The sequence below is a fragment of the Accipiter gentilis genome, chromosome 29 (genome assembly GCF_929443795.1).
Source record: "Accipiter gentilis chromosome 29, bAccGen1.1, whole genome shotgun sequence".
NCBI lineage: Eukaryota > Metazoa > Chordata > Aves > Accipitriformes > Accipitridae > Astur > Astur gentilis.
The window spans coordinates 2,995,615-3,022,616 of record NC_064908.1 but is presented as its reverse complement, the minus strand read 5'-3'; the positions used below and the strand labels follow the sequence as shown (position 1 = coordinate 3,022,616).

Below are 27,002 nucleotides of genomic sequence, written 5' to 3'. Positions count from 1 at the left end.
AAAATATTCCCTGCAGACCTACACACAGCCACTTGCCTTGGAGCAGCACACATGCATGTCCATGTGAGTTTAGTAGTGGAGAAAACGTGCCCGTGAGCTGCTGGGGATCTGGAGGGATCTGTATCTCAGACACCGCTCTGTGTGGCAGGGGAATGAGGCCGGAGGAGCTGCAGGAAGAAAACAGGTGAAATCCCCCTGGAGCTGCCCTGCGTTTCCTCAAGAAGTCAAGCACATTCGTGTTGCTGCTGTTTCTCTAATGCTCCAGTCTAAGCTGTCAGGTTTAATATACTTCCTGTATTTACTGGGATTGCCGGGACTCTTATGTGAGAGCGCTGGGTTGCAGATTGGAGCTCCGGACCTCTCTCTAGGGAGACAGTAATGCCTACTGGATAGAGCACTGTTCGGGGGTCGTATCTTTCTTAACTGGCTCTTACTGGGCCTGGTGCATCATCGCTCCGTGCGTTTTGACGTCTTCGTTCCAGTTAGCTCCCTGCTGAGCACATCCAAATGTCTCCCACTTAGGCTTTGACTCCAGCCCCTCCAGCCTGGAGACCCCGTGGGAGAGCTCCTGCCTCTCCGCAGGGTGCTGAGCAGGGCACATGCGGTGGGGCTGCCCCCCAGTCTGGGGAAGGGTATTAAATGGGGACTAGCAGCTTACAGCAAAAAATGACGTGTTCTTACACCGAAGGATGCTTGGCAGGGATGTAACAGAGGACAGGCTGCTGCCTTCCACTTTTTTGCATTTGGAGACTGCTGTCGCCTCTGCTCAGCTTTTTGCCCTCGAGGCTGAACAGCCTGGACCGCCTTGGTCTCTGCCTACGGCAGGACCGCCAGCCCTCTGGCTGTGTCCCCCCCTAAGCTGCCCTGGGCACTCTCCCTCCTCTCTCCCAAAGCTGGCGCCTGGTTCTGGATGGCGTGTCCCTGCCGGGGCCTCACCATGTGAGGGAGAAACGGGAGGATTTAATGGGTCTGGCCAGGAGCCATGCAGGGAGCATGCCTGGAGCAGGGCGCAGTTTTACAAGACAGGCACTGCCTGGGCTCCAGCTCCGTGTCAGTCCACGCAGTGCTCCCGTAGCCCTGTCCTCGGACAGGTTTGCACAGGGACGAGGGGTACACGGCGGAGTCTCGCACCCTGCATTTGCCCTTGCGTCAGCCGTGGGGCTCGGACTGCTCTCCCCACGGCCCCGAGGCTGTGCTGACCCCTCGGCATCCCGCGGTCCCTCTCTCACATCTCTGCAGTGGTGTTTGCTGACAGGGAAGGTTCTGGAGAGCAGCAGCCCTAGCAAACCCCTCGGGGCTGTGATTAAAATGCTGCTCAGGATGCTGCTGCCTTCCCCGCTGCTCCTGAAAACCACTCCAGCCTGCATGCCGCTTGCAGCCTGTGAAACAGAGGTACCATTTTCCCCTGGTTTAGCAAAGGAGCCCAGCTCAGCAGCTCTGGCTGCTGTGTTTCTGGGGGTGGCTTTTCAGGAGGGATGAAGAGGGTGAGTGATCTCCTGGCGTACAGCAGAAACGGGTTCGCTTCTACCTGGAGGAGGTCCTAGGGCTGTGCCAACGGCAGGAACAGCTCGGAGCCATCATCCCGGGTTATAAGCATCACAGCCCCGCTCGGTTACAGCACCCAGCCAGCCGTGCTCCTTTGGATGGAGAAAGACACGAGCGTGCGAGTCTCCGTCGGGCCTGACTCTCTGCTCGCTGCAGCCTTCTCTCCTTCAAACAGCCCCTTCTTTCCTCCCTCCAGCCAACTGCGCGGCTGGGTGACAGCAGAGTGGCCTGGGGTGAGGAAGCGCAGCCCGTGTACCTTCAAAAGATGCAATTTATATCAAAAGGGAGAGCAACTGTGGGCCACAGCCCAGCACTCCCCTGGCTGCGCCAGGCAAGGGACACGCTAGGAATTGCATAACTGGAAGAGGAGGAGAAGGATTTGCTGAGCAAAGTCTCCCCTGGCATGAGCTGAGGTGATCACAGCCATGGACTTACACAAACTCTTGTAGTTTCCCAGCCAGACCCATTTTTGTATGAAACACTCCGAACTAAAATGAGCCCATTTTCACACCTGATTTCCCCTGGAACTCCAGGAGGCTACGCGATTTCATTGTGACAATACAAAAGGGAAAACCAACCCCAGAACCCAAAGTAATTTTAGAAAAAAATCATACAAATCAAGCATGCCTGCCTTTTGCTCAGCCATTAAGTTGGCATGTTTGAAAAACGCCCTGCAGGCACTGCCTTGCAAATGCACTGCTCGGTATTGCAGAGGCATCCGCTGGTGGATGCCAAGTTCAACACCAGCAACCTCAGCCCGTGTTGCCCTTCACAGAGCACACATTAAGGGACAGTTTGCTTTGGGCTATTATTGGTGGAACGGACCCAGCCCCACTACACAGTGTAGAGTCTCGTTAGCACCGCGTCAGCCCGCCAGGGAGATGTACTGTGTTCTTGTCCCACATGGTGGTGAACATCCATCGCACCGTAATGCAGCTCCTCTCCCATCCAGTCTTTGAACACGCATGTCTAGGAATCCCTGCTGGCTGCAGCGGCTGGGTGCTTTCCCTCTCCACGTTCTCCTCCCAAAGCCATCGTGTCAGGCTTACAGCTACCCCTTCCTTGGCGTATTGATTATTGTAATTTATGTTTATGAGGAACGTCACGCGCCAATAAGCAGCTTGCATGACACAGCCACTGAGCTCGTGTCTCTGTCCGCTAATTGCTTGTCACGTTCTTGCCCCTTGCACATCGCTTCTCTTAGAGCTGGTTTCTCTGTCCATCTCCAGTTTGGGGGTTTCCTCTCCTTAGTTAGCCACAGCTTTTGCTGGGGATCTCCTTTGTTTTCTGTTTTAAAACGGACTTACAGTGCCAGGTGGTCTCATAGCCGTGGTACGGAGCGTGTGGCAGCGGTTGTTATGCTGAGGGCTGCCCTGTGCTGGGAATGGCACGTAAGTGTTTGAGACATCTCCCCCCCCCACCCCGCAGACGTCTCCCCTTTAAACAGAGGAGGTGGGTGGGTATGGAAGTCAGAGGCACGCCAGAGCCTGGCTGGACCGCTGGGCTGCGGAAAACGTGCCAGCTTCTGCAGCCAGTGGCATAAAGGGAGCGTGATGGCTATCGTCACCCGGAGCTGCCGCTGACTTTGCAGCCCACATGACCAGGTACTCATTGACCAGGGGTTAGGGGAGGGCAGTCGTTCATGCGAGCGGAGCCAAGGGCCAGCCTGCACATCGCGCCTCTGGGTCTTCTCCTTTGCTGCTCCTCCCCGAGCCCTACAGAGTAAAGGATGCAAACCCCCACGATGCAGGTGAGAAACAGGCTGCTCAGGGCAGCCAGAAACAAGCTGGCTCACCCCGTGTCCCAGAGGACCGGGTCCTACCCCCGCTGCAAAGCCATCACACCGCAAGCTTGAACTCCACGGCTGCTTCTGGAGGGGCAGTTCCAGTTCAGAGCCCATTCGTTCAGCCCTGTGTGCTCAGACGAGTCTTAGCTCACGTGCTCACTAAATGAGTTGGCCGAAGAGTTGGTGTCGAACGTTTTACCCCCCTCACAGAGCAGACAAGCAGTACTAAGGGCTTCAGGTCTTGGCTGGGTGTTGCCGTAGGACAGGCTAAAGCGAACAAACAAAATGGATCCTGGTAAAACGTCCCTTTCCTCCATGGGGGCTCAGCTTTTATGCTTCTGCAATGCCATCTGCGAAGCACTTCCCTGTTCCTCAAAGTGTCTCCCAGCAAGCTTGATGGTTCTAATATAAGAAATGAGAGTCAGCAAGTCCCCCGAGACTCCCACGTTCAAAAAGGAAAACGGAAAAAGGAGTTCTGTCAGCAGCAGAACTAAGGAAGCCCAAATTTGTGTCCTCCGGACAGTCTCCCTTGTGGAATCTCAGATGTCTGGAAAGGAGAAGATCCTATATGCTTTCCTGGGATAGGATTTCCCCCCAGAGAGCTTGTGCCCGCTTTCCTCCTCCTCACCAGCGTCCTCTGGGCTCCCGCTCTCCACGCTCTGGGTGGACGGCTTTTGTTCCTTCCCTGCCCAGGTGTCCTGCTGGCATCCCCCGCCACGTTAAACCTCCTGCACATCCCCCAGATTTTAGGCATAATGCCCACTAATTACAAAAACTCTCCCGACAGACAGGATGGTCTGTAGAGGGAAGGCGAGGATTCGTATAGCTGGGGCTATAAGAAATTAATTAGTTTCAGACAGACAACGTTGGCACCTCCAGTGAGCCTGATTTATTTCCACGGCCGGTCTATTTTTGGCAAGGCGAGAATGTTTGGCTACGTATAAGACAATAAATAGCTGGAACGGACGGTGAAGCTGCCGCTAAAGACAAACCCCCAACCGGAGTGACAGAAGCTGTGATTTCCAAGGCTGCCCAAGGGATGCGGGCAGCCCCCGGTCCCTGCCGGCTCCCCGCTTTCCCGAGCTGCCCTCACTCATCCTCATCTGCCAAAAGCCTCAAGGACGAGTAGGAAGAGCTACAGGAGGGAACTCCCCTGACTCGTGTGCTGGGATCGGGGAAGGGGGCGGTGGATGGGGAAGGGCCGGGGGGGTCGTGCGCTGCTCCCCAGCCCGCAGAGCAGCTCGGTTCCCCGCCGGGCAGCCTGAGCAGGGCCGGGTCTCCCGGGGCGGCCCCGGAGGGGGACACGCAACGGGACCGAACAGGCTCCTTATCCCGGGCTTGCGGCGGGGAGGAGCCAGCGCCGGCACCGAGCGAAGCACCGCGCCGCTTCTCTCCCCAAGCACCGTCTCCGGTACCGGCACCGCTCCAACCCCTACCGGCAACCGGGACGGCTTTTGCTTTGGTTTCGCCACCGCTTTGGCTCTACCGCTACCTCTCGATCGCTCCACACCCTTTCCGCTACCGGCACCGGCTTTTTTTGCTCCGTTACCGGTTCCCCCCTCCACCCACCCCCCCCCCCCGGCCCCCAGCTCCCAGCCCGGCCCCGCGGCTCCCGGAGCGCCGCCCCTGCTCTTCCCCGGGACCCGGCGGCGGCGGCAGGAAGGAGGAAGGACGGAGACGAGACCTGCTCGGCGGCCGGTGAGTGCCGGGGTAAACACGGCGGAGGGCTGGGGGTCCGTCCCACACACACCCCACCCCCACCCCCCCACCCCCCCCGGACCCGGGGTGTCCCCCCCCGGGGTCCCCTGCCGCAGCCTGGGTCGGGACCGTCGTTGCCTTTGGGACTGTTTGGGCAGAAGGTGTTGTAGGGGAGGGGATGGCTGAAGTTGAGGGAGGGTTGAGGTCTGTAGCAAGAGCGGCAGCGATTTTATACCTGGCTCTTCCCCGGTGGAGGAGATGCCTGAGAGTGTTTTGGTCCTAGATGGGGTTTTGGGGAGCCCCGGTCAACCCTTCGCTCGCTATCGACTTCTCCGTTTGGTAGGCACCCCTGGCACGGGTTCCTCAGGGAAGGACCTGGAGGGAACCCTCCACTCGCCGGCGTGAAAGTTTCCAGGGGGACTGACACCCAGGGTCTTCCCCTGCTCGGGTTGGGGTCCTGCTGCTGGCTGGCCGGCAGCATGGCAGTCTCCTCATGCTGCATTTTTTTTTTGAATTTTTTTTTTGTGGCTTGTCAGTATCAGCTACATCTCTCCAACACGCCTGTTGCTCTGACGAGTTCCCAGGGGTGCGGAGAACTTGCCCCCAGAACGCTTCTCCCCAGACAAGACCGCAGCTCTCCCTGCCATGCCAGCTCTAGCTCCCGTAAAGTCAGGCTTTAATAAACTTGCTCTTCTCTCCGTGAAAACAGACTGGAATGAGCACGCTGGCTAGTGGGCACAATGGTGGCATTAGCTCTGAAAAGAAGGAAGCATCAGGGGCAGGCCCGGGGCTGCTGGCGTTGGTTTTTTTGTGCTCTGCATCAACCAAATGAATGGTGCGAATGGTGCGAAGGGGGAAGCGCTTCGAGCAAGCGGCAGGCAGAAAGTTAGTGCCTCCAGATGAGATTTGTGAAAGGGTAAGTGTCTTCAGACCGGACCCTCTTCCTGCAGAGAAATAGGACTAATTTCCTCCTCGGTGGTAATGGGGCAGCATGTAGATCTGCAACATGTGCTAACAGACAGAGCTGAAATGTGGTAAATGCGAGCAGAGTCTTGTTTTCCAGCCTCACGAGGCATTGACAGGGCATCTGGGTCACCCCGTCTGTGGAGAGGTCATGAAAACCAGTTCCCGTGATCCTGAAAAGATTCCCTTGATGCAAACACCAGGCCATTAGAAAATCGGTCAGTTAGTGTCAGCGGGAACGCATCAGTGGTGGCACGCTGAGATCTCAAAGTGCATTTGTGGTCTAGAGCATCCTTTCCCCCCTGGAGCAGATACAAGTCAATCGATGGGACATGACATGTCCAGGAGCCTGATGCAAAGAAGGAACGGAGGCAGGAATAGAAGGAGGGCACCTTGTTCACCCGCTGGCACCCCATCCGTGAGACTTCATCTGTGTGTGTGTATGCGTGAGGCATCCAGCACACAGTTTGCTGATTTTTAGACTCTCTTTGTCATGCCAGAAGACTTCTGTGCAAGTTTTGGCGCTCATTACCCAGGCGAGACCACTTCTGATGGGAGGTTTTGCAGATTTCGCAGATTTTATGCCAGGAGCCCAGACTTACTTACGCAGGAAGGTATTGGTACCGTGTCCAAATGAGGGCAATTAATAAATGAGTAGTGGAACAACCTCCCCAGCAACGGCTGGGAGTTCCTCCTCTCTTACCCTGCTTGGAAAAGAGAGGAGATTTTGTAACTGAAGAGCAGGACTCTGGAGATCTGACCCTGTCCCTGGCCTTGCCACGGATTCTGTCTGACCTTGGACGCATCACCGTATCCCCACGTCTGAGTTCCTCCATCTGTTAACACTTGACCTTGCTTTGTTCTCGGAGGTTTGCTCCCTGAGATCTATAGAGCTTTGGGATGCTGGCAGAGATAGGCGTGGAAGCACTAAAAGACTTGTCTGGATGCTGTGCAGGCCCCTTTCACTAAACAAGCTCTCTTTGTGGTCCCTTGAATGGACCCTTCAGCCGGGCTTGGCTGGCAAGCGAGTGACAAAGAGCGAAGTGATGGTGTCACATATTCGTACGTTACAGGTGACTGAAATGGAGCTGATGTGCCCGGCTGCTTTTTACTGGCTTCCACACTAGCCGCTTTACATCTTTAGCTGCTGCCTTTCGTACGCGTTTATCGCCATTGTCGCTGTCTTGTTTATCCCGGGTAGGCACGGGCTGGGGTCCAGCCCTGCTGTGCCAAGAGCACGGATGCAGGAGGAGACAGTTTTTGCCTTCTGTTGCCGGCACTGTAGCTAGCCAAGATAGATGAAGGCGGCTTCATTTTGCGTATGGGAAAGTGGAGAGACAAAATGGCTTGCTCAAGGTGCTACAGGGAGCCTGTGGTAGCAGAGGGAATTGAATTTTGATCTCCCAAGTCCACGAGGATCCCTCCGTTCCCTCTGTCCTTTGTGCTGCACCCTGCCACTTGGTGAGACAGAAACCTGTGTATGTACTTTCCATATGTTGTGTATGCATTAAAATATCCACGTTGCAGTTTCCACTGAGACCATCCCCTTGGTCTGGCCTTCTGGAGAGAAATGAATGTTTGGTCAATCCTTGTAAACCCTGAGACATTCCTCTGGCTTCCATACAGACCTGAGGTTTGGGCCAGGAGGTCTGAGAATCTCCAGAAAATCTGGGACACATGTTTGGAGTCATGTCCAAATAATAGTAAGAGTTTCCAGGAGGGTTTATACTCACTTAGAGCCTCCCAAATTCTCCTTCCATGCTCAGGGAAATTGAGGCAAACTTAAAGCAGCTTCTCCAGGCAACAGGACAGGGGGTCTTGACTTTGGGGCCAGCTACAGAGTTCAGAAAAGATCCCAACCCAGCCTGGAGTGGGTTCCGCTCTGTGTAGTTAGTGTACTGAAACCCTGAAAGGTCAGCTCTGGTTGATGACATGGTCTCCGTTTACATCTTCACAGGTAGAGAAACAATTAAAGGTCTCTATTTAAAAAAGGCCCTTCGACTGCTTTCAGCAAACTCTGTCCGTGCAGAGGTTTGACCTGCTGGGTTTGCTTTTCTCGAAATTTACTTGCTTCTGCTGTTTGTAAAGGGAAAACTGATAGCAGAAAGCAACCTGTTGATTAATGTAGATGCAAAAGCCCAGATTACAATCTGGTGAACAATTAACTTTGCAGAGTCGATCTGTAATCAGAGGGAGCATCTTTTGCGCTCTCTTTACATTTCTAATCAAGGTTTCTTTTCAGGTAGCATTTTGCCTGCAGCCAGTGTTGCTCATCCGCTGCTTGTTTGCTCAGTCGCTCACAATCTTAGCTCATATCTTTGTCTAGGCAGCCCGGCTGGAAAAGAAGCTGGTGTGAAATTATTTTCAAGCCGCAGAGCAGAGCTAGCAAGCCTTCGGAGATGGCTGGGGTTCATCCGCGCTTCTGACACTGCTGCGATCTCTCATCTCTCTTGTTCTTTCTTTGCCTCCCTCCTTATGTGCGGCTTATTCTTGCTGTATCTCCAATCACAACTTGAGCTCTGTATTCTCTTGCCTTCTGGGTTTCCTCGCTGTTTTAGGGATGAGCTCCAAGCCACCACAATTAAGGCTAGATTTTTTTGCAGGCAGGCTAGGCATGCTGCATTCCCGCCGGGAAATGTCCACGTATCTTCAGCACAGCATGCCTGCCCACTGGGCTGATCTCTGCTGAAAATCTGACCATTTCTTTTCACACCTGAGCAGCAGCTGGGCTCTTGTTAAAATTCTCACTCGTGTGCTGAATGCATAATGCACCACAGTTTCAAGTGTAGGCAGGACCTGCAGGAATACAGCTGGTGAAGCGGAAGGATGCTCCAGGCTTTGGGGCACTTGCTTCAGAGGGTTGGATTCAGATGCCAGCGCCAGCTCTTCTGGTTTTGTTTGTGGCTTTTCTGTGCTCCCGTCTTACATCAGGTACCTTACATCAGGTACCTTCCCTGCCACGCCAGGGTGCCGGGAGGATAAATAACTCTGAGGGTGTTCACGCTGTGGAACGGAGGGGTGTTTGACCTGCTGCTTTCAAAGATGGATGCTCATTGCTTTTTGGGAGCCAGGTCTCCCAGAGCAGCTCAGGTGGAGACGTTTCAGAGCATCTCAGGCTGTGCACAGCCAGCCTGGGTCTGACGCTGACCTGCTGTGAGCCTGGCCCTGTATTCTGCTTCCCTTTTAGCTTCCTTTGTGGATTTAAATCAGGGGCATTTTGAAGCAGGATTTCTCATCGCTGCCTTTTGCACCGTGAGTCCTCAGTCTCTGGGGCCAGCAGGCACTACCATGACAAAAATAATAAATTATTTGAGGAGCAAATTTCTGATGCAGAGCTGTCAGTGCCTGGTAGCAGTCACCCCTGCCAGCGTTACAGGAGCACACAGTATCACCAGAGCTGTTACTGCCTGGGATGCGTAGAGGAGGAAGAAAATGGGATGGGGTGGTGTTGGGTTTACTGCCCTTGCCTTGGAAGGGAAAGAGCGCAGCTTCTGCGTGCGCCTGGAAGGAAGGGCGCTGCTAACGAAGACGCTTCATTGCCAATTAATGGTGCATTCAGTCCAATTATCTTGTGAGTTTTTAATTACACCCAAACAATTCACCCTCGCGCCACCCTTGAGCTCTTCATTTATCAGGTGGGAAACTGAGGCAAGGAGCATATTCTTGGTGTTAGCAAGGTCCCATCAGTGATGGCGCTGGATCTCAAACCTGAGCTCTAATACTGTCTCCAACATGTGCTGTTTTGTGCTGGCCTGTAACTAACAGCCCGTCTGTCGCTGTGGTCTGGGGTGACATGAATTTTATTTGTCTTTTGGGCACCCCTTCAGCTTTTGCTCAGGACCTGCCATGCAGTAATGTTTTTATTACTGAAGACTTCTACATAAACGCTCTTCCCCTCCTTCTCTTTCTTCCCCAACCTCTGAAATGCTCAGCTGTTTCCTTTAGAACAACCCAAATTTCCCCAGCCGGGGGCTTTGGAGTGGGGCGGGTGGCTGGATTTGACCAGTTCCGTGGGGTGCTGCTGTTGTTTTGGTGGCTATTAATTGAATTGCTAAATTAAAAAGGAGAGACTGTTGAAGCTGACCATAAATACTGAAACCTCTGAAGAAATCAAAATGCGCCTTTTTTTGGGAAGCAGAAACATTCCAAACATTCTGTTTATTTCTGCTATTTCTCTATTTTGATTTAAATAGTTTATTTTTACTCAGTCTATTAGTTATTTGATAAGTGTTAATATGCTGGTTACTCAGGGGTTGTGATTCATGATCCCGGTTAGATTTAGCTGCAACCCCCTCCCCCCCCCCCCCCGTCACTTCTCGCTCACACCCGCTTCTCCCCAGCACTGCGCACTCTTGAAGCCGTATCTTTTTTTAGTTGCTAAATCTGACAAGGTTTATGAACGGGAGCCTTAACTCTGCGCTTGTGAACATGCATATGCATATAAATTCATTGGTGTTGGGGTTTTTCTGTATTCCAGTGTGGAACATCACCTGGAGCTTGGTTTTATGCCTTCTAGCATGACTTGAATTATTTGGTGGAAAGCCTCTTAGACCGGCAGCTTATGCACTGAGCCTGTGCTGGAGCAGATGTTGCTGATCTATAGATACCCAAAGATGCAGCCAGGGACCTACAGGGATCTTCAATAGCACTTTGGGTTTTTTTTCTTATTTTGGACTTTAAAAATCTGGTTTGAAGACAGCAGCTGAAGTGATCTCTTTTCACCCAGAAAATGCATCTTCCTATTGCATCTGCCCATGTTGGCAGGTTAAATTCCACTTTCTGCCACACTTCACCAGATGCTCAAGTGGTGTCAATCAGCATTGCTCTGCTGAAGTCAGTAGACCCACCGCAGCACAAGACACGGCAATTTTGCCACCAGCCGAGGCCGTGAGTGTCACAAATCCTCTCTAGTTTTGGTAGTAGGTTCTCTTCTGTAACGTGTGCTTGTGTCATCTCTGCTGTCACCCTGATAACACAGAGAACTAGAAACTACTCACTCATTTCTGCAGTACCAGCATCGCCAGTGACCTGGTAGAGAGTGTGCTTCAGAAATTCGGGATCCAGTCCTGTTACTGTAGATCTGGGCAGCAGCGATCTATAAACAACAGACCAAATAAACCAGTGCTGCAGTAGTGGTTTGGAGGTAGGATCCAGAGCCAGATCTCCTGGACTCTTTTTCTGGCTGTGCCGTTGACTTGCTATTTGACCTTGGGTGAGTCCCATCCCATTTCTGCACTTCTGTTTTTCCCGTCTCGGTGGCGGGGATAATAGCCAAATTCACAGCCAGGCTGAGGTACAGTTGATATTGGTGAAATGCTTGGCCATCCTTGAACAAACAGTGATTACAGAAGGGCGAGGAACTGTTCCTGTGTTCCTGTAGGCATAATAACCTTTCTGACATCTGTTCTCCCTGCCTCAAATCGGAGCAGCGATTTAAGTGCAAGGGAGAACCAGTGAAGAAAATCTGCATTCAGCCTAAAGCATGTGTTGCTCCTTCTGCTACAGATATTCCTGAGGGTTGGTCAGCTTGTAATTATTAACTAATTACTGCACAGTAATCACTGTGCCACAGGATACAGGAAGTATAGGCGGTCGGGAACAAACCGTATCTCGCAAATCCCAGCCTTTTCTTATCTGTCCTTTGTATTTTGCCCATCGTGGTGGTATCTGCCTTGCAGCCCTGCCCCTCAGGCTCTCAGAAGGGACGTAACAAGTCAGCCTGTGGCTGGATACCTCCGTGCGCTGTTTGCTTTTCATGTTTGCAATTAGGGGACTGAAGGCCAGTGTTAGTCCAGAACAGGGAACAGCTACATCCCGGGCTGTGGCTGTGAGGACGACCTCTTCTGCAGGTTTGCCAATGTTCCCCCTCCTGCTTGAAGAAGACCACATCTAGGGGCGAGCCTTTGCAGCCCTCGCGATCTGCCTCTACAGTAAAGGCATTGATATTGTGTGTTTCCTGAGCATGGCACTGGCCAGAGGAGGTGAATTAGCAACCCCGGAGGCTGAAAGCCTCTCTTTATCCCGGGAGCAGGTTCGGCACAGACGGGGAGCCGCTCTGCCAGCAGTGCCGCACCGGAGTGCCGCGGGCTGCCGAGACCTCCTGCGCTGGATGCGATGGAGTCGGTCCCCGCTCGGGATGGGTGTGCGGAACAGAGCTGCCTAAGTCCGTCAGCTGGCGTATTTTCTTTTTCGAGGAAGAGCTGGGGTCTGAAATGCTGCCCAGTGCAGGGGAAACCTCTGCAGGGCCGAGTCTCACTGTAGGCTTGTGTGGTCAAGGCAAGAAACCTCTAAGGGATGCCTCAGACTGCCCTGGTCAGAGGAGCCAAGGGGTTTGTTTTTTCCGCTGGTTTGGTTTTTGATTCAAGGCAGAAAACTTCTCCGACGTGGGTCTGAGGTGGGGGAGGATGAGCTGTCGGGGCCGTCACAAATCATCGTCAGCATCAAGAGCTGCTGCTGTGCCTGTGGCCGAAGGGAGATGGGGACACGGGGACCTGAAGCTGCAGGAGTGGTAGTTTGGGCCCCCCCACCCCGTCCTTGCATTGACCAGGCGTCTCGGAGCTGTTTCAGCTCTTTGGAAGGGTCCCAGAAAGGCTGCGGATGGACCAGCCCTCCTAGTGTCTGGGTTTTAGGCAGGAATTTGCAAACACCATTTGCAATGTAAATTGGGGGGGGGGGGGGACGGGGACGGACGACGACAGAGAAGCAACATTACCTGCCTGGGAGTCTGAGAAGGAGGCAGAACTATTAGTTTTAATGCTCTTTTCGGTCATACCCAGGGTTGCTTTGTGTCTTGTCCAAAAGACAATCAAAAATGCAGAGTGCCTCTGTGTCCCCAAACTGCTCTCTCCTTTAAACGAACCATCACAACCCCCCCGGTACCACCTTCACATCCCTCCCTCCCACCATGATCCTCCTGCTGGGATGTGCAGAGCTGCCCCTCACGCTCTTGAATTCCTCTCTGACCCTGGCTGCAGCTACGCAGCGATGGAAACAGGTAGTTCCTCTGTGCAGGAGGTGCAGAGAAAAGGTCCGATTGAGTCATTTTAATTCCAGGAAAACACGACACAGTATCTGAGGGAGAAGGCGTGTTTTTATAAATTACCATTAGCAGCATGTGTTCTATTTAAGTACTTAATCCCTTTCAATCCCTTCTTATTAACGATTAATTGTGCAACTAATCGCACTATGATAGCAGCATTGCAAGTGCAGTTAGTTGCAGTGTGTACAAGCAACCCCACCAGTATTAACCAGATAAGAATTTGGTGTGGTGGTGAGAGGGGGGCACCTCAGCTCGGCTGATGCTCTGCTGTGTGAATGTACGCCAAATCTCTCGTCTCTTTGGGTCTCAGGATTTATAATCCTTTCTTATCTTGAGCGTTTCCTATGAAGCGTACAGCTTATCAGCTTGCGAGGCGGGAGAGGAGTAGAATTGAATACAACCAAGTGAGCTTTGAACAGCTCTGCTTGATGTAGTCCCTTTTCATCTCACTTTCTGAGCTTTGAGTCTCCTTCGCTCTTGTGGCCTGTTACTGAAAACCACATGGAAATATGTCTGTGTTTTGATTTGGGGGCTGAGGGGGCTATATTTGACATTTTATTTCCAGATGTGCTTCTGTTGTCTTACAAAAGGGCCGTGGACTGCAGCCCACGGGTCAGCACGTGTTGCAGCCCAGCACCTATCTCCTCCTAACAGTGTCCAAGGACTGGTGAGTCCAACCACGTGTTTTCCTGCAAGAGATCGCTCTCCCTCACTCTCTTTGACTCTGTTTATCTCATGCTGGGCTCTGTTATCTCCCCCAGTTTCCAAGGCTCCTGCAGAAACCCATCTAGCTTGTCAAGGACACCAGAGCTGTAGGCAACTGTGGAGGGGACTCAACCAGTATGCAATGAGAGTAGTTTTTAAAGTGCAGGGGGGAGGTGGGTTGGGAGTGAAGAGAGAAGTGGAAAAATGAGCTTAAAGGAAAAAAAAAAGAGAAAAAAAAAAGAGAGAAATATTTTGTTTTAAAACCCACCAAATAGACTTGCTTTGTCTGCCATTCCCATGACTGACATTGCAACTTTCAGGACACTGAGCGGTGAGCTGGGGCTTGGCTTGGCGAAACAGATGTTATTTACAGTTTAACAGGGAACAAGGTTTATCTAAACAGCGTGTGCTTGCTGAGTTCCCAGATATGCATGAAATGTTGCCCTCCATAGGGAAGTGAGCAGAGGTTTGCAGGCACTGAGGCATGCTTAATCTGTTTATACATGTTTCATCTGGGATATCTCTGTTTGGTATCCAGACGTGTCCATGTTTGGTTTAACATGAAAATGTCGTAGCCATGGTAGTGCTTAGCTGCGGTGGGTGAGGATATTAGGGAGGTAGGTGTCTCCAGGCAGTGCAGAAGGATGGCTGGGGATGCCCTGCAAGCTTGTGCTGCTCTCTCAGGGACAGAAGTTTCCTGGAAAGAAGCATCTCACCGGGCTTGGGATCCTGGAGAGCTTGCACCATCACAGAAGCCTGGGCTGGGCTCTTGGGCAATCCCACAGCCTCCTTGTAGCATCCCTGTGTTTAAGGAAAACGGTGCTGCTGGTGCAAAATACCTGATCAAGAGCTTCCTGAGCAGAGGAGGTACAGCACGGACACAGCAGGACAAGGGGATGTGCAAGCTCATCCCTGTCCTGGGCTGCCCAGGGGGAGGGAGGTACATGGGAGGATGGCAGGATGAGGAGCCAAGGGGAAGGAGCGTCTCTGCATCTCAGCCCAGCCTCCTGTCTTTCTGCTCTCCCAGCTCTTTTTTGAAGGAAGCTGGTGGAGCAGGCAAGACTGAGAAGGTTTTGCTATACGGGCACACATCCAAGCCGGTTGGCAACCCCCAGAACTGAGGAGCTGCCGTACCTCTGGGGGAGGCCCTCATTTAATGTCTAGTCAAATCCTAAGCGGAGCAGGACCACTTGAGGATCCGCTTCATTTGCTTTCACTAGCTGTTCCCTGAGACATTTACTACTGCGAAAATCTCTTTTGGTGTTTGTTTCTGCATGAGTCCTTCCCTGCATGTGGCCCAGACAATGTCTGGTTTTCACTGTGTTGCCCAACCCCTGGCTCTTTGCAAAGTGGAAATGCTTCATGTGCAGAAATAAGGAGTGTAGTGTTCTTGGCGGTGGTATCGGCGCTGAGATCTGAGAAGTCAGAGGAGGGATGGCGGGGACACTTGGCTCCCTTCAGGTTATGGAGAAAAACTTGAACATTGAAATGGGGAGAGGGGAGAGGGCACGGGGGACAGGAGAGCAGGTGAAATCCTTCCGTACAGGAGCAGCGGGCCAGGGGCAAGGGAGAACCATCCCTGGAGGCCGTTCCTGCTGATGCAAGGGTGTCTCAAAGCCCGGCATCTAGGCAGCAACACGGAGCTCTTGCCAAGTTCGCTGCCTCAAAACGGTGCTCTTAGCGCACTGGGATCCTTGGCAGCCACCTCGTGGCTCAGGAGGCTTTTAAAATCTCCTGCCTTCCTCCAGCCTTGACAGGAGCTTAGTAGAGCAGAAGTCCCTTATCACCAGCTGGAGCAAGGACTTGAGCAATCCCTTCTCTCATCGTGAGGATGAGGTGTGGGCTCTGGATCTGGGAAGCCAAGCCAAGCCAGAAAGATCACACGGACGCCCACCTGCACATCTCACCCCCGGCTGGGGCTCTAAGCACCACTGCGGTAATCGTGATAAGGAAGGGTCCCGAAAAAAGATATTGCAGCATTACTCTTCCCTTTATGGGGGAGACGGAGATGCCAAAAGTAATTACAGTTTGTGCTGTGCTTTGAATTCCTCCTGATTCTTCAAGCGTTGGCTCGTCATGCTCCCTACCTGTGTGGCTGCATTTCCCTCGCATCTGTGGCAGAAATACATACACACACGTGCGCAAAGCCCTCCAAGGATGGGTGCACAACTGGTTTAAGATTAAATACCAGATTAGTGCAATCCTTGGCAGGGAAGTAGACTTGCAGTGTTTGCTCACTACCTTACTACCATGTGACTATTCCAGAGCTTTAAATAAAACAGATTTGAAACCCTGCTGCAAAGAGTTTTATGTGCCTAATGCCAAACAGTGGTACCGCTGCTCCAGAGCACAGTCGTGGGGAGAAACCCAGTCCGTAGCTGGTACTGTAAACTCTGCTGGAGTGGGGAGAAGTAGGTCAGGAACACCGGCCCCTTTCATTCATTTCTTTTCCTGTTGCTGCAGAAAGACCTGTCCGAGAGGGGGGGGGGGGGGGGGGGGGGGGGGCGCTGGTTTACTGGCAGTGTCAGCTCCAGGGAGCTGCTGGATCTGAGCTGGGAGCTTGCTGGGGGACGAAGGACCATTAATCCCGTATGAAGCTCTTTGTACAGTCTCTCCGTCTCCTCCTCCCATTGCCAGGGCTGGGTGGCATAGAAATCCAGATACCTACGGACTGTAGAGTGTAACTGGCAGAGGTCTCAGCCCTTTTATAAGTGCAGTTTATCAGGGCAGAGCAAGACAAGCTGGGCTCTGTGCATTTCTAGTCTCCTAGAAAATGTGTGGCGAAGAGCCGAGCTCTTAATTGCTTTGAGTGCTTGTGGTTGTCCCGCTTCTTATAAATGTTGTGCTTCTGTTTGTATCAAAACCGTTTTCTATTTTTCTGGGAAATTCGGTCCTGTCAAGATCCTTTGATACCAGGGTCCCTCTGGTAAGACTTTTCATGAGGATCTGGCTTTCATTTCTTCTCTTCACCTTTTCGTTGTGCGTTGGTTGCTGTCCCCCTCCTTTTCTTTGCACCAGAGGTAGCTGCATTTCACAAATTCCGCGCAACTATCGGGTGTACAGGATGCAACTTCTGTTTCTTTAAATACCTCCCTAGGAATGCTTTTAGAAAGGGGACCCGGGCAGCAGGACTGTGTGATCCCTCTGCTCAGCTGTCCCTGCGGAGCTGAGGCAGCGCGATGCCAGCTGAGCTGTGATCACACCCCTGGGCAGCAGGTCGAAGCCGACTCCTGTGTCTGCCTTCCACATCGCAGCTGAAGAAATGAATGACCCCCAGTCCTCATTTTGCACTGATGCCTTCCTTTCAGCCATGTTCTCACATGCCAGAAAGAGCGGCCTTGGGTCGCAGATGAAATCAGGGGTCACAGAAGGAAAATTCCAGTATTTTCTGTTAAAAAGACAGAGAGAGAACCTCTCCTGGCTCCTCCTGACCACTGCAGGGAAAGCGAATCCTGGCTTTCCGTGAGCTCTTGTCTGCGTGGCAATCGCAGATGAGCTTGCAGCTCTGGGAGCTCTGTGTGGGCTGGGGAAAGAACGAAAGCTCTAATTAAAAAAAAAAAAAAAAAAAGGAAAAGGAGGAAATAAAATAGCAATTAAGAAGGCAGCAGACCCTACACACCCCATGCTGTGTAAGCGTGTGGATGACAGCGTTGCACAGCTTCATCCAGCGGGATGGAGCTGCAGGTGTGCTGGGGACGGTGCTGGGGGAGAGGCTCAGTGGGATTTGGTCTCTCCTGCACCAGGGATCTTCTCCCGTAACGTGGATCCTCCTTCCCATCTAGCAATAAAGGAAGGGCAGGTGCTGCCAGCCTCAGCCACAGGTTAAACACTCCTGAGAGAGAAAATAAGAGGCTTTGTGTTACTGAGAATGACTTTCTTTGGCAGCTGGAAGCTGGCACCCTCTTCGCTGTCTCTCCCAGCCACCTGGGAACGCTGGCTGCCAGCTGCGGGGCTGACAGTGCTCGGTTTGTCTTTCTGGAGTGTCTTTCATTCAGCGGGATCCGTGGACACTTTTTGGTGGTGCTTGCATATTCGGGAGCCTCTGTCACTTGTGGGGTGTGACATGACAGCCAGGTAAGGGGAGGTGATGCTGGGAGAGGGCAGCACAGGACATCAGGTCTCCAAGGAGCTCGTGAAGAGCAGGCAGGCTTCGCAGCGAGGTCCCTGCGGTGTAGCAGGGAAGAGCCAACCTGCCTCGGATGCAGCTTGGATTGCGTTAGTTAATTGTCATTCAATAATCGTTTGAGTGTCATAAAAGGCAAGGACCAGGCTGGCTTTTGCTGGTAATGTTCCTCTTCAGTAATTACTTGTGTTGATATTGCAGTAGCTCCTCACTGTGCTAGGAGCTTGGTATACACACAGTGCGATGCTCGTTGCGAAGGACGTGCCCGCTGTGTAATAACAGGGTGAAAGGAGAAGGTGAGTCATGGAAAAGGGGAAAGAACAGCTAAATATCATGCAGCTGATCAGCAGCACCTGCGGGAGCATACCTGAGCTGTAAATCCCAGCACAGCGCTTTTGCTCCCAAGCGTCGCGTCGCAGCCCGGGTCTCCTGCATCACGGTGTAGCCCCGCCGTATGAGCAAGGCGGTGCTGCCGTCACGGTGAACGCTGCCAGTGGGACACGCGCCCTGAACTCCTGAGCGACCGTAAATTAAGTCTCAAGAACTTAGATAGATGCCATAGCAAAACCGAGTATCAAAGGGAGCGTCTGCCTCGGAGCCGAACGCAGTTGTGTTGGGCTCCAGGGGGAAAAGTCACGCACTTTTGCTGAGGCTCATTTCCCGCTGCCTGCCGTTCTAGTGCAAACCAGCAGCGATGGAGGGGTTGGAGCAGGGGATCTGCTGATCTACAGCGGCTGCGAGCCTGGACCGCTCATCCCCTGAAGACGATGAACGTACCATAGAAACACTGTCACGACCACCTTCAGGGTGGCTCAGCAGAGCGGACAATGCCAGCACTGAGCTCCCACCCGTGACTGGGATGTCTGTGGTGGACAAACTGTTAGCAGCCTATTGTTCTTCCAGCCGAACACTGGACACTTTTCTCAGGTTAGCATCGGCTGAGGAATAAGTGCCTAGTGTTTTGAGGCTGCTGGAATAATGACCGTCATTTTAATGCCTTCCTCGGAGCTGCCCTGATCTCACAAAGAGCCGGGAATGGAAGAGCCAAGTGAGAACTGCTGACTGCACCGCACAGGGCTGTGGACACAGAGAAAGGCAAAATATACAAAGGCAGAACAAACCTCCTTTGTGTGCTCTTGTTACTGGGCTCATTGTCAGGACTCGGACAAACGAGAGTGGAAATGTGCGTCTAGCAAAACGGCTTTCCTTCCCGCTCTCACCCGTGCATCAAGTACAGGTTATAAAGTCTCCAGAGGCTGGGCTTGCAGGAAGTTTTCCGTAGCATTCACTCTTCCCAGGCTATCTTCGTGTCTGTGTGAGTCTCTGAGATCTGTACGTGCTCCATGTGGCTTGTGCTCTGCCTGCGTTGTTGTCTCAACAGCAGCTTACCACGGCCATAATTGCAAGGCTGCAAATGAGGGATAGAAACCCTTCTGTGCTGGGCTCTGTACACCCCACAAACCAGGCTTCTGCCTGCAAGGGTCTCACAACTGAGGAAAATGCAAATAAACTGGAAGGGAGGAAGGATGCGTTGTCATTCTTGATTTATAGCTGGGGAAACCGAGGCGTGCCAAGAGGGTCAGAGCCGGAGTGGAAGCCAGTCTTGCGCATTTGCTACAGGATCATTTTTCCTCCCAAGCCTCCTCCGAACTGGAGACGTGAGAAGGAAGGGCAGCGATCTCCTGGCTGCCGTAATCACATTCCTGATGCACTGCATTTGTTGTAATCATGAAAGCCAGTAGTACAGGAGGAGAAAAAATTGCAACGTGCGGATGGACTGACTCCCCGGGGACCCCAAGTTCCCTTTTCAATCATGCCCAGCGCAGTCGCTGCCCTGGGATGATGGTCTTGCTGTTTGCTACAGGGCTCCTGTAGATTAATGGGAACTGATCGCACTCCCTTCCCTGCGGGATCTTGACCTCCTGGCTTTAGCTCCCTGTGTAGGAGGGAAATGTCAGGCCCCCTGAATAGCAGAGCTGAGCGGCGGGAGGCAAATGTGGAGGGAGGAGAGCTGGCCTTGCTTTCTCTCCTCATCACTCACCTTTTGGGGACAGTAATCGTGCAAACCGCTCTGTCTGATGGGCACGGTCCGCTGCCCAGCACCAAGGCTGAGCAGTATCTGGCCCCGGCTCTGCAGGGCCATGCCGGTCCTCGCTGCAGCTCCGGACAACCTCTGTCCGTCGGAACTAATCTACCCGGGCACTCGGACTGTGCTTTGCAGCATCTGCCGTGGGGAGGGAGCGGCTGGGAGCTCGTTACCCCAGGGAGGATTTCATGCCGACAGCTGAGCAGCTGGGGAGACGTTCATTTGGTGGTCAGGGGCTAATATCCTTCCCTGCCCCTCTGACCTTGCCGCAGTAGGATTCCCAGCTGCTGCAGAAAATTCAGCATCGCCCCTGCTGTATGTTCGAGTCATCCCCAGCACGCTGTGATTTCCCTCTGACTCCCCAGCACAGCCCCAAATCTCTCCCTGTCCCCCTCCGTACACCTCCCGAGCGCCCGACTCTGGCCCTGCCGAGGAAATTTGGGAGTGGAGGAGGAATTCGGCTTGTGCTGAGCTCCTGTTTGCACAGGAATGTGCACCACGGAGAGGCCAAAATCTCTCCCATCGCCTGCGCGCAGCGGTCTTGCCAGCTCATGCTACTTTTCTCTGCCCCTTCTGTGTGCTGGAGCTTGGGAAGGAGCCCATCAGCTGGCCAGGAGAGACCGGTTGCTGGCCGGTGGAGAGGGCTGCTGGGCACACGGACTACGCTGCTGAGCTTTTGTTGGGTCTGACTTTTGTCTCCATGCCTTGCAATGTGAGGAGGGGCACGTATTCAACCGGTGCCTCGATTCTCTGTTTGTTTAGCCCTGTAGCCACGTTCAGCATTGCATGATAGCTGTGTTTGCAGAGCAAATAAGGCTCTACGAGCAGAATTCACCATTTCTCTGATACTTGCAGGAGTGAATCAATGCTACCTAATAGCTAGAAGCATGAGCCGTAACTGCTGAGTAGGACTGTTCATTTTGCCTTGTAAACACAACTGTTAATCTCTCTAGGGATAAAAAAAAAAAAAAAAAAAAAAAAAAGGCTTAAAACCCTCATACTATTCCCTCCAAGCCTTCCACCCTTTCAGCTGGGAAATGGGGGCAGGAGTCTGTTAAAATGGTAGAAAAAAATGGAGCCACTTATCATTTGTGAAAAGCAATAAAGTGGTTGTTGGTTGAAAGCCTTGCTTCCAAGGCCCTGCAATAAGCTGAAGGAGAAAGCGGACAGTTTCATACACTGATGATGGCTTGTCTGTGCCTAAAATACCTGTCCCTTGAATTCCACAGCAGAGAGCCAGCGGGTTTTGCTGTACAAATGCAAGAGAGATTCATGTGGATAGTCACAGCCCAAATGCCTATGGGAATAGTTTCGCTGAAAAATAGTGAGTGCAGTTATTGCTAATGCAGCAAATACAGCTTTGAATGCAGTGTTTAAAGAATCATTAACATCTTGTCTTGATCATGTGATGAGCTTTCCTGACAGGATTCAGCTTTGGGCTCTTTGAAGTGTTTTAGCCAAGTATTTACTCTCTGACTACATTACAGTAAATGCAGATCATTCACACTGCTGGCTTTAATCCCTTTTCCTTGGCCAAATTCCAACTTGACTGATTTCATTTTTGCCTGTTGACGCCTAAATTCCTTATTGCCGTTTTAGACTGCTGTTTCTACCCGTCGTGTCCTACCATGCAACGTTATGTTTCTGCATGTTGTTAGTCAGCCGGCGTCTTCCATCCCAGAGGTGACTGCAGTTCGGGGGTTGCTGTAATTCCCTTCAAGATCCTTGAGGCTGTAAAACAAGTGATGTCATTGCTTTGCTTAGCAAGTGTCACTTTCTCTCAGAAAGTCAATAAATGCCTCCGCTTCCTTTACTCCAGTACTGCGAAACGTGGTGGAAAACAAGAGGCAGTCGCTAGCAATTCTTCCTTTGAAATCCATGCCGTGGGAGAGGGCTGGGCTGCTCCGCTCAGCTGTAAAAGGGGATACCTTCTCTTAAAAGAAATGCAGCCGGAGGGTGGACGAAGCCCCTCGCACCCTGGGGGGCTGCCTAGGGCGGTGTGCGAGGAGGGGTGCCCTCCGGGGACCCCCCACTCCCTGCCCCATGCGACGTGCTTCAGCCTTCTAGCATGCAGGTCGCAGGATGCTCTGCTTGCAGGAGGGGAGCAAATCCCAGTTTTAGGGCACCTGGATCCAAATGGCCGCTCGGGGCAGGACAAATTCCTCTCTGGGAGGAGCGGAGGGCTGAGGATAAGAACAGTCCCATAAATTCCAGCTGACAAACGCTTTAATGTGAACTCCCTCACCAGACACCAAGTAGGTCCAGGTCTAGCTGGAAAAAACAGCCACAATTGCACAGAGCCATAAAGATAATGAGTACAGGGCAGGCTTGTGCATAGCAGGGGAGGTAGCTAGCCATGTCGGTGCTATTTTTACCCCCACCCCGCTTCCTCTGCGAGGAGGTTTATATTTAGCAGCCTGTAGCTGCTGGCACTCTGGTAGGTGGCAAGGGGGGGAAGGATTTGGGCTGCAATTTGTGGAGACCAGATTTTTGTCAGTGCAAAGCTGTTTGCCTTCTAAACCATTTGCACCTTTTTGAGGAGGGTGAGTGGACAGGGAGGGAGATGGAAAGACCCCTTCCCCTCATCCTCCTCCTCATTCACGTGAAGATGGAGTATCTTTTATGTTCCCTGTATCTTTCCTGGTCCTGGAGTCAGGGGCCCTTTGGGACATTATGGATGGGCTCCGTGGGGGATTGTCAGAGCAGGAATTGCTCAGCAGCTCATGCTGAGCACCTTCCCGTGACCTTCTGGTCCTGTGGTGTGGGTTGCTGTCTTGAGCATCCCGTGCCACTCACTCCCTGCCAGGGTGGGACTTTGTCCCCAGCGCAGCGGGGTGACTGCTGTCCTTTGGGCACGGCAGGCGCGGGGGGGCTTGAACGGCTCTGCAGCAGCCCCCAGCCCTCCAGCCCAGTCCCTCCCAGTCCCAGGTGGGGTGCCCTTTCCAAAAGGGCAGGAAAGGGGATGGTGCTCAGGGTTGGGATCTGTCCTCCTTGGTCCTGCAAGTGTGTTATCCAGGAGCTGGATAGCCTTTCATCCACTGTTAGGGGTGCGCAGCATTGCTAAATCTCTCTTGAAACACAGAGCCTTCCTCTCCAAGCTGTGATTTAAGCATCTTGGGGGACTGGCGAGGGGCAATCTCATGCAACTCTATCTCTCTTCCCTGCCAGTTTGTAGTGAAAGCAGGCTGGTATCTTCAGGTGGATTTGGAGTCAGGTAATTGCAGCACTTGCTGCTGCAAGTGTGCCCTTGCACTCGCTGTGTTACGGCCACGTGCAAGGATCACTCAGGATGCTGCCAGAGTGCAGTTTGTTAATGTAACCTTCACCAGAGATGTGTGGAAACTTGCTTATGCCCTCATTTGAAAGAATAATCGGTGGGTCTTATCTGAACATTAATGTGGAATGATTGTCTTTTGTTTGAGCCTCTGATGTACCTGCTGGGAGCATCCCGGATTTTCCCTCAGCTCCTGTTTGCTGTATGGGAGTAAAATGGTGCCTAGCACTGGACCCTCTGTAGCTTTTACTAGTGCCACTTCAGCAGCATGCACAGCTGGAGCAAAACACTTCAGGTCTGTTTAGTTCCTTGGGTGCCTGCAACAGTAGCGGCATTTCCGCACGCCAGCAGTGCCTGGGTTAAAACTTGCTTAGCTTGCAAGGTAGGGAGCCAGATCAGAGCCATGGGCTGGGAAAATGGTCTCCAAGGTAAGTGTCAAGCTTTGCCTTCCCTTCAGAAGGAACAGCACTGCTTGGAGACTTTATTCTTGGCCACGAGGAAAGCACCAGCATGGAGACTTTGTTAACGCAGCATTCACTAGCGCCAACATCTTTGTTGTCAAAGCATGTTTCTGTAGTGCTGAGAAAACATTTAAGTGTCTGAAGCCTGAAGTGGATGTGTCTAGCATCCTCCTGCCTCGCTTTGCAACTCAAAGCAGCCTCCAGTCTCCCTTCCCACCCCCAGCCAAATACCCCAGCCCTGATTCCAGGTCCACAAACATCGCTGGCGAGCCTTCGGCTTTAGGTTTTTGCAGCATTAAAGGTGGGAGACGAGTGGGGATGGTTGAGGGGGGGTGAGTCCCTAGGATTCAGGTGAATCCCAGGGATTTTCAGGGGATTGCACCCACAGCAGGGTGCCGTGCCTCACAGCAGAGCGTGGCAGGCACCCAAACGGAGTGTTTATATTGCTGACGGATAATCTTTTAAGCTTTCAGATGCAGGCGTGTCAACCCAAGGGTTCCCGTTGCCTTGGCGACGCGATGCATTAGCTCCCGGATGCTGTGTCTGATCGCATCAGTCTGGAATGTGATCACCCTTGGTTTGTGCTGATAAGCCCCCGGGTGGGGGGGCTGGGAAGGAGTGGGGAGAGCCAGGAGTAAGGGGGGGCCCGACCTGCTCCAGGGTTGCGGGAGAAGTTGCGGGATGTCGGTGCAGGAAGGAACCGCTCTGGGGAGTTTTTGATGCCTCTTTGGTACCAAGGGAAGATCTTTCTCTTAAGATCCCCCCTTGGGTGGGTGGGTGGGTGAGAGTAGCATTAAAGGAGGCCAGTGCATTTAATGGAAAATCCCCCGCCAGACAGGTTGGAGGGTTGAGACGATAAAGGCTGGTGGAGGAGCATCATCAGATTGGGAAGGGGCAAGGGACAGACCCAAACCTCCTCAGGCCTGGGACTGGAAGGGGCAGAGCTGTGGCTGGTTGGGGGTGAGACGCCGATGTCCGCAGGTCCAGGGGACAGGGAGTCTGGGCTGTTTGCTAGGTCCGTGCTCGGCAGGAGGAATAACACCTGAGCGCAGCGGGGCCGGTGCTGAAGTCCAAACCATCCGCAGACAGTTCTCGCAGCCCGGTCCCAGCTGCGCTGCTGAGCTACAGACAGGCCTGGCAAGAGCCGAAATAGGAAAGGCAAAGCGGCGTGTGGCTCCGAGACGCCCAGAGCGAACTCCCTCAGCCTGCTCGCGTGGCTGCTCAGACTCGGCATGCTTCGCCATGTGCCCCTTGAGGGTTTTCTTCATTTAAGGGTTTTATTGCTTTAATCAGATCCCTGGCTAAGACGATTCTAATGCCCGTACAGGATGAGTCATTCAAGAGCTTGTGAGCAAGCTGTGAGCTTGAAGCATCTCCCCTGACCGTGGCTCTTGGGGATCCCCCTGGCCGGTACTGGCCCCACTCAGAATTTTGCTGCTGGCTCAGAAAGTCTTTCGTGCAAGGGCAAAGCAGAGACCAAACTGCCAGGGGAGCGGTGCCTCCTTGTACAGGGAAGAGTGTGGTATTGAATCTTTACCATCACTGTTGACTCTTTCTTGCTTTCCTTTTATTTCTACCCTGCTTTTCCCTGTTCCAGGCATTCCCGGAGTTTCCAAGGATGCTGTAAGGCGCAGCCTGTATTGGTACTTGCAGTGCAGTGTGCACAGCCCTGCCCTGGGCTCATCTCTGGCAACTAGCTCAGAAAAAGCTCCTTGCACCTCTTGACCACAGTCAGCTCTTAAAGACATGAGGAACCCGATTCCCTTGGTGACCATGTGGCTCCTCTTTTGCTCTGACACAGCAGCGGTGCCTCGGAGAAGGGGATGTTCCCAGGGACCCCTGCAGATCCCCAGCAGGGGAAATTCGGGTCGGGGTGCTGCCAGGGCTGGGGGTCATCCCGTGCATCGTCCAGCCCTCTCAACCTGCTCTCTCCCCTGCAGGGCTCTGCCATCCCTCGCAGCACAAGGTAAAATGAACAAGATGAAAAACTTCAAGCGGAGGTTTTCACTCTCGGTTCCTCGGACGGAGACCATCGAGGAGTCGCTGACGGAGTTCACGGAGCAGTTCAACCAGCTCAACAACAGAAGGAATGAAGGTAAGGAGCCCCTGGGCCCCTACCGCGGTGCTGGGGCCGGTCGAGAGCATCTGGGGTCAGGGCTGCCAGCAAGCAGCTCCACTCCAGCCCCCCGGCCTTTCTCTGGGTGTGCTGACGTGTGGAAAGTTACTGCCCCTTTGTCTGTGTTGCTTTCCCCATCTATCCAGCAGAACTAATAACACCTTGTCGTTAAATCTGATCTGAAGAGAGATTGATACTTGCATAAGGAAAACCTTATAGGAGGGAAAGGTATTTGCACAAAAAGGAGAGGGATGACACATCTGTGGTTAAGGTAGAGAGTGTGAAAGCGTGGGATCTCCTCCTGCCTGCCCAGAAGTGACAGTGGTGTTTGAGCCCTCACCAAGGCTCCGGGCTGACGCTTCCACCCAGCCAAAGGGGCTGCTCTCCCTGTTCAGGGGCTCGCCGAACCACCTTCTGCTCCTGGACCCACAGCCTTCTCCCGGGGTGCAGTTTTCAAGGTTCCAGGGAGCAGGGAGGTTTAGGGTTAACACCTCCATGAGCAGAACAGGGCACATCCCTTCTGCAAACAGAGCAGCCGCCTCACTGCAGGCTGGGGCAGGCTCTGCTGTCTCTGGCTATGGGCATATCAAGGGAGAGGCAATGCTCGAGGCATAAACCGAGAGCAGATCACGCCAAGACGGCCGTGCACGGACAAGCAGGCAGAGCCGCTGACAGGCAGGCGCTTGGAAACCTGATAAAGCTAGACTTGATTCATCCGGGGGTAAATCACTGCTGCGGGTGCAAGGCTGAACCGCTCCTGGCGATCACGTCATACGTTTGCTGCTGCCTCCTACCAAAACAACTCGCTTTGCCACAGGCCAGCCCGTTCATGTGTCGGTGCCCTCAGCTCCGCTCAGGTCACGTTCAAGCTCTTTTTCCCCTCAGCCTGCAGCCACAATTGCTAGAAACTTTTGCTGCAAGCAGGGGCTGAGGCCATGATGTAATTGCCTGGCACTCGCATCTGCCCCAGCAGGGTGGGATCGTCTCTCTGCCAGCTAACCTGCTTGAAAGAAGAGATGCAGTAACCTCATTTAGAGCTGGCTTTCCTCACTCCTGCAGCTCCTGACGCTCTTCTTTATCCCTCCAGACACCCAGGCTGCCCTGAACAGCATCCCTTCATGGCCTCCTTCCCTGCTCCTATACACACACCCCTCCCCTCCCACCCTAGCAAGCAGCGAGGGCTATAATTAGATTTGAGCCCTTAAT

General features: G+C 53.0%; 1 protein-coding gene across 2 annotated transcripts in view; it reads left to right on the top strand.

Moving 5' to 3' along the window:
• Nucleotides 1–4,933: 4,933 nt before the first annotated feature.
• The window catches only part of CDK18 (cyclin dependent kinase 18), a 39,256-nt gene continuing 17,187 nt past the window's right edge, over nt 4,934–27,002 (top strand). The window contains exons 1-2 of one of the 2 annotated variants that reach the window (XM_049832263.1): nt 4,934–5,029; nt 25,621–25,775. In XM_049832263.1, the coding sequence (XP_049688220.1) occupies nt 25,652–25,775 (124 nt within the window). In that variant the 5' untranslated portion in view covers nt 4,934–5,029; nt 25,621–25,651. Of the gene's footprint in view, nt 5,030–17,710; nt 17,811–25,620; nt 25,776–27,002 lie in introns of those variants that run through there. The other variant, XM_049832262.1, reaches the window with a different exon arrangement.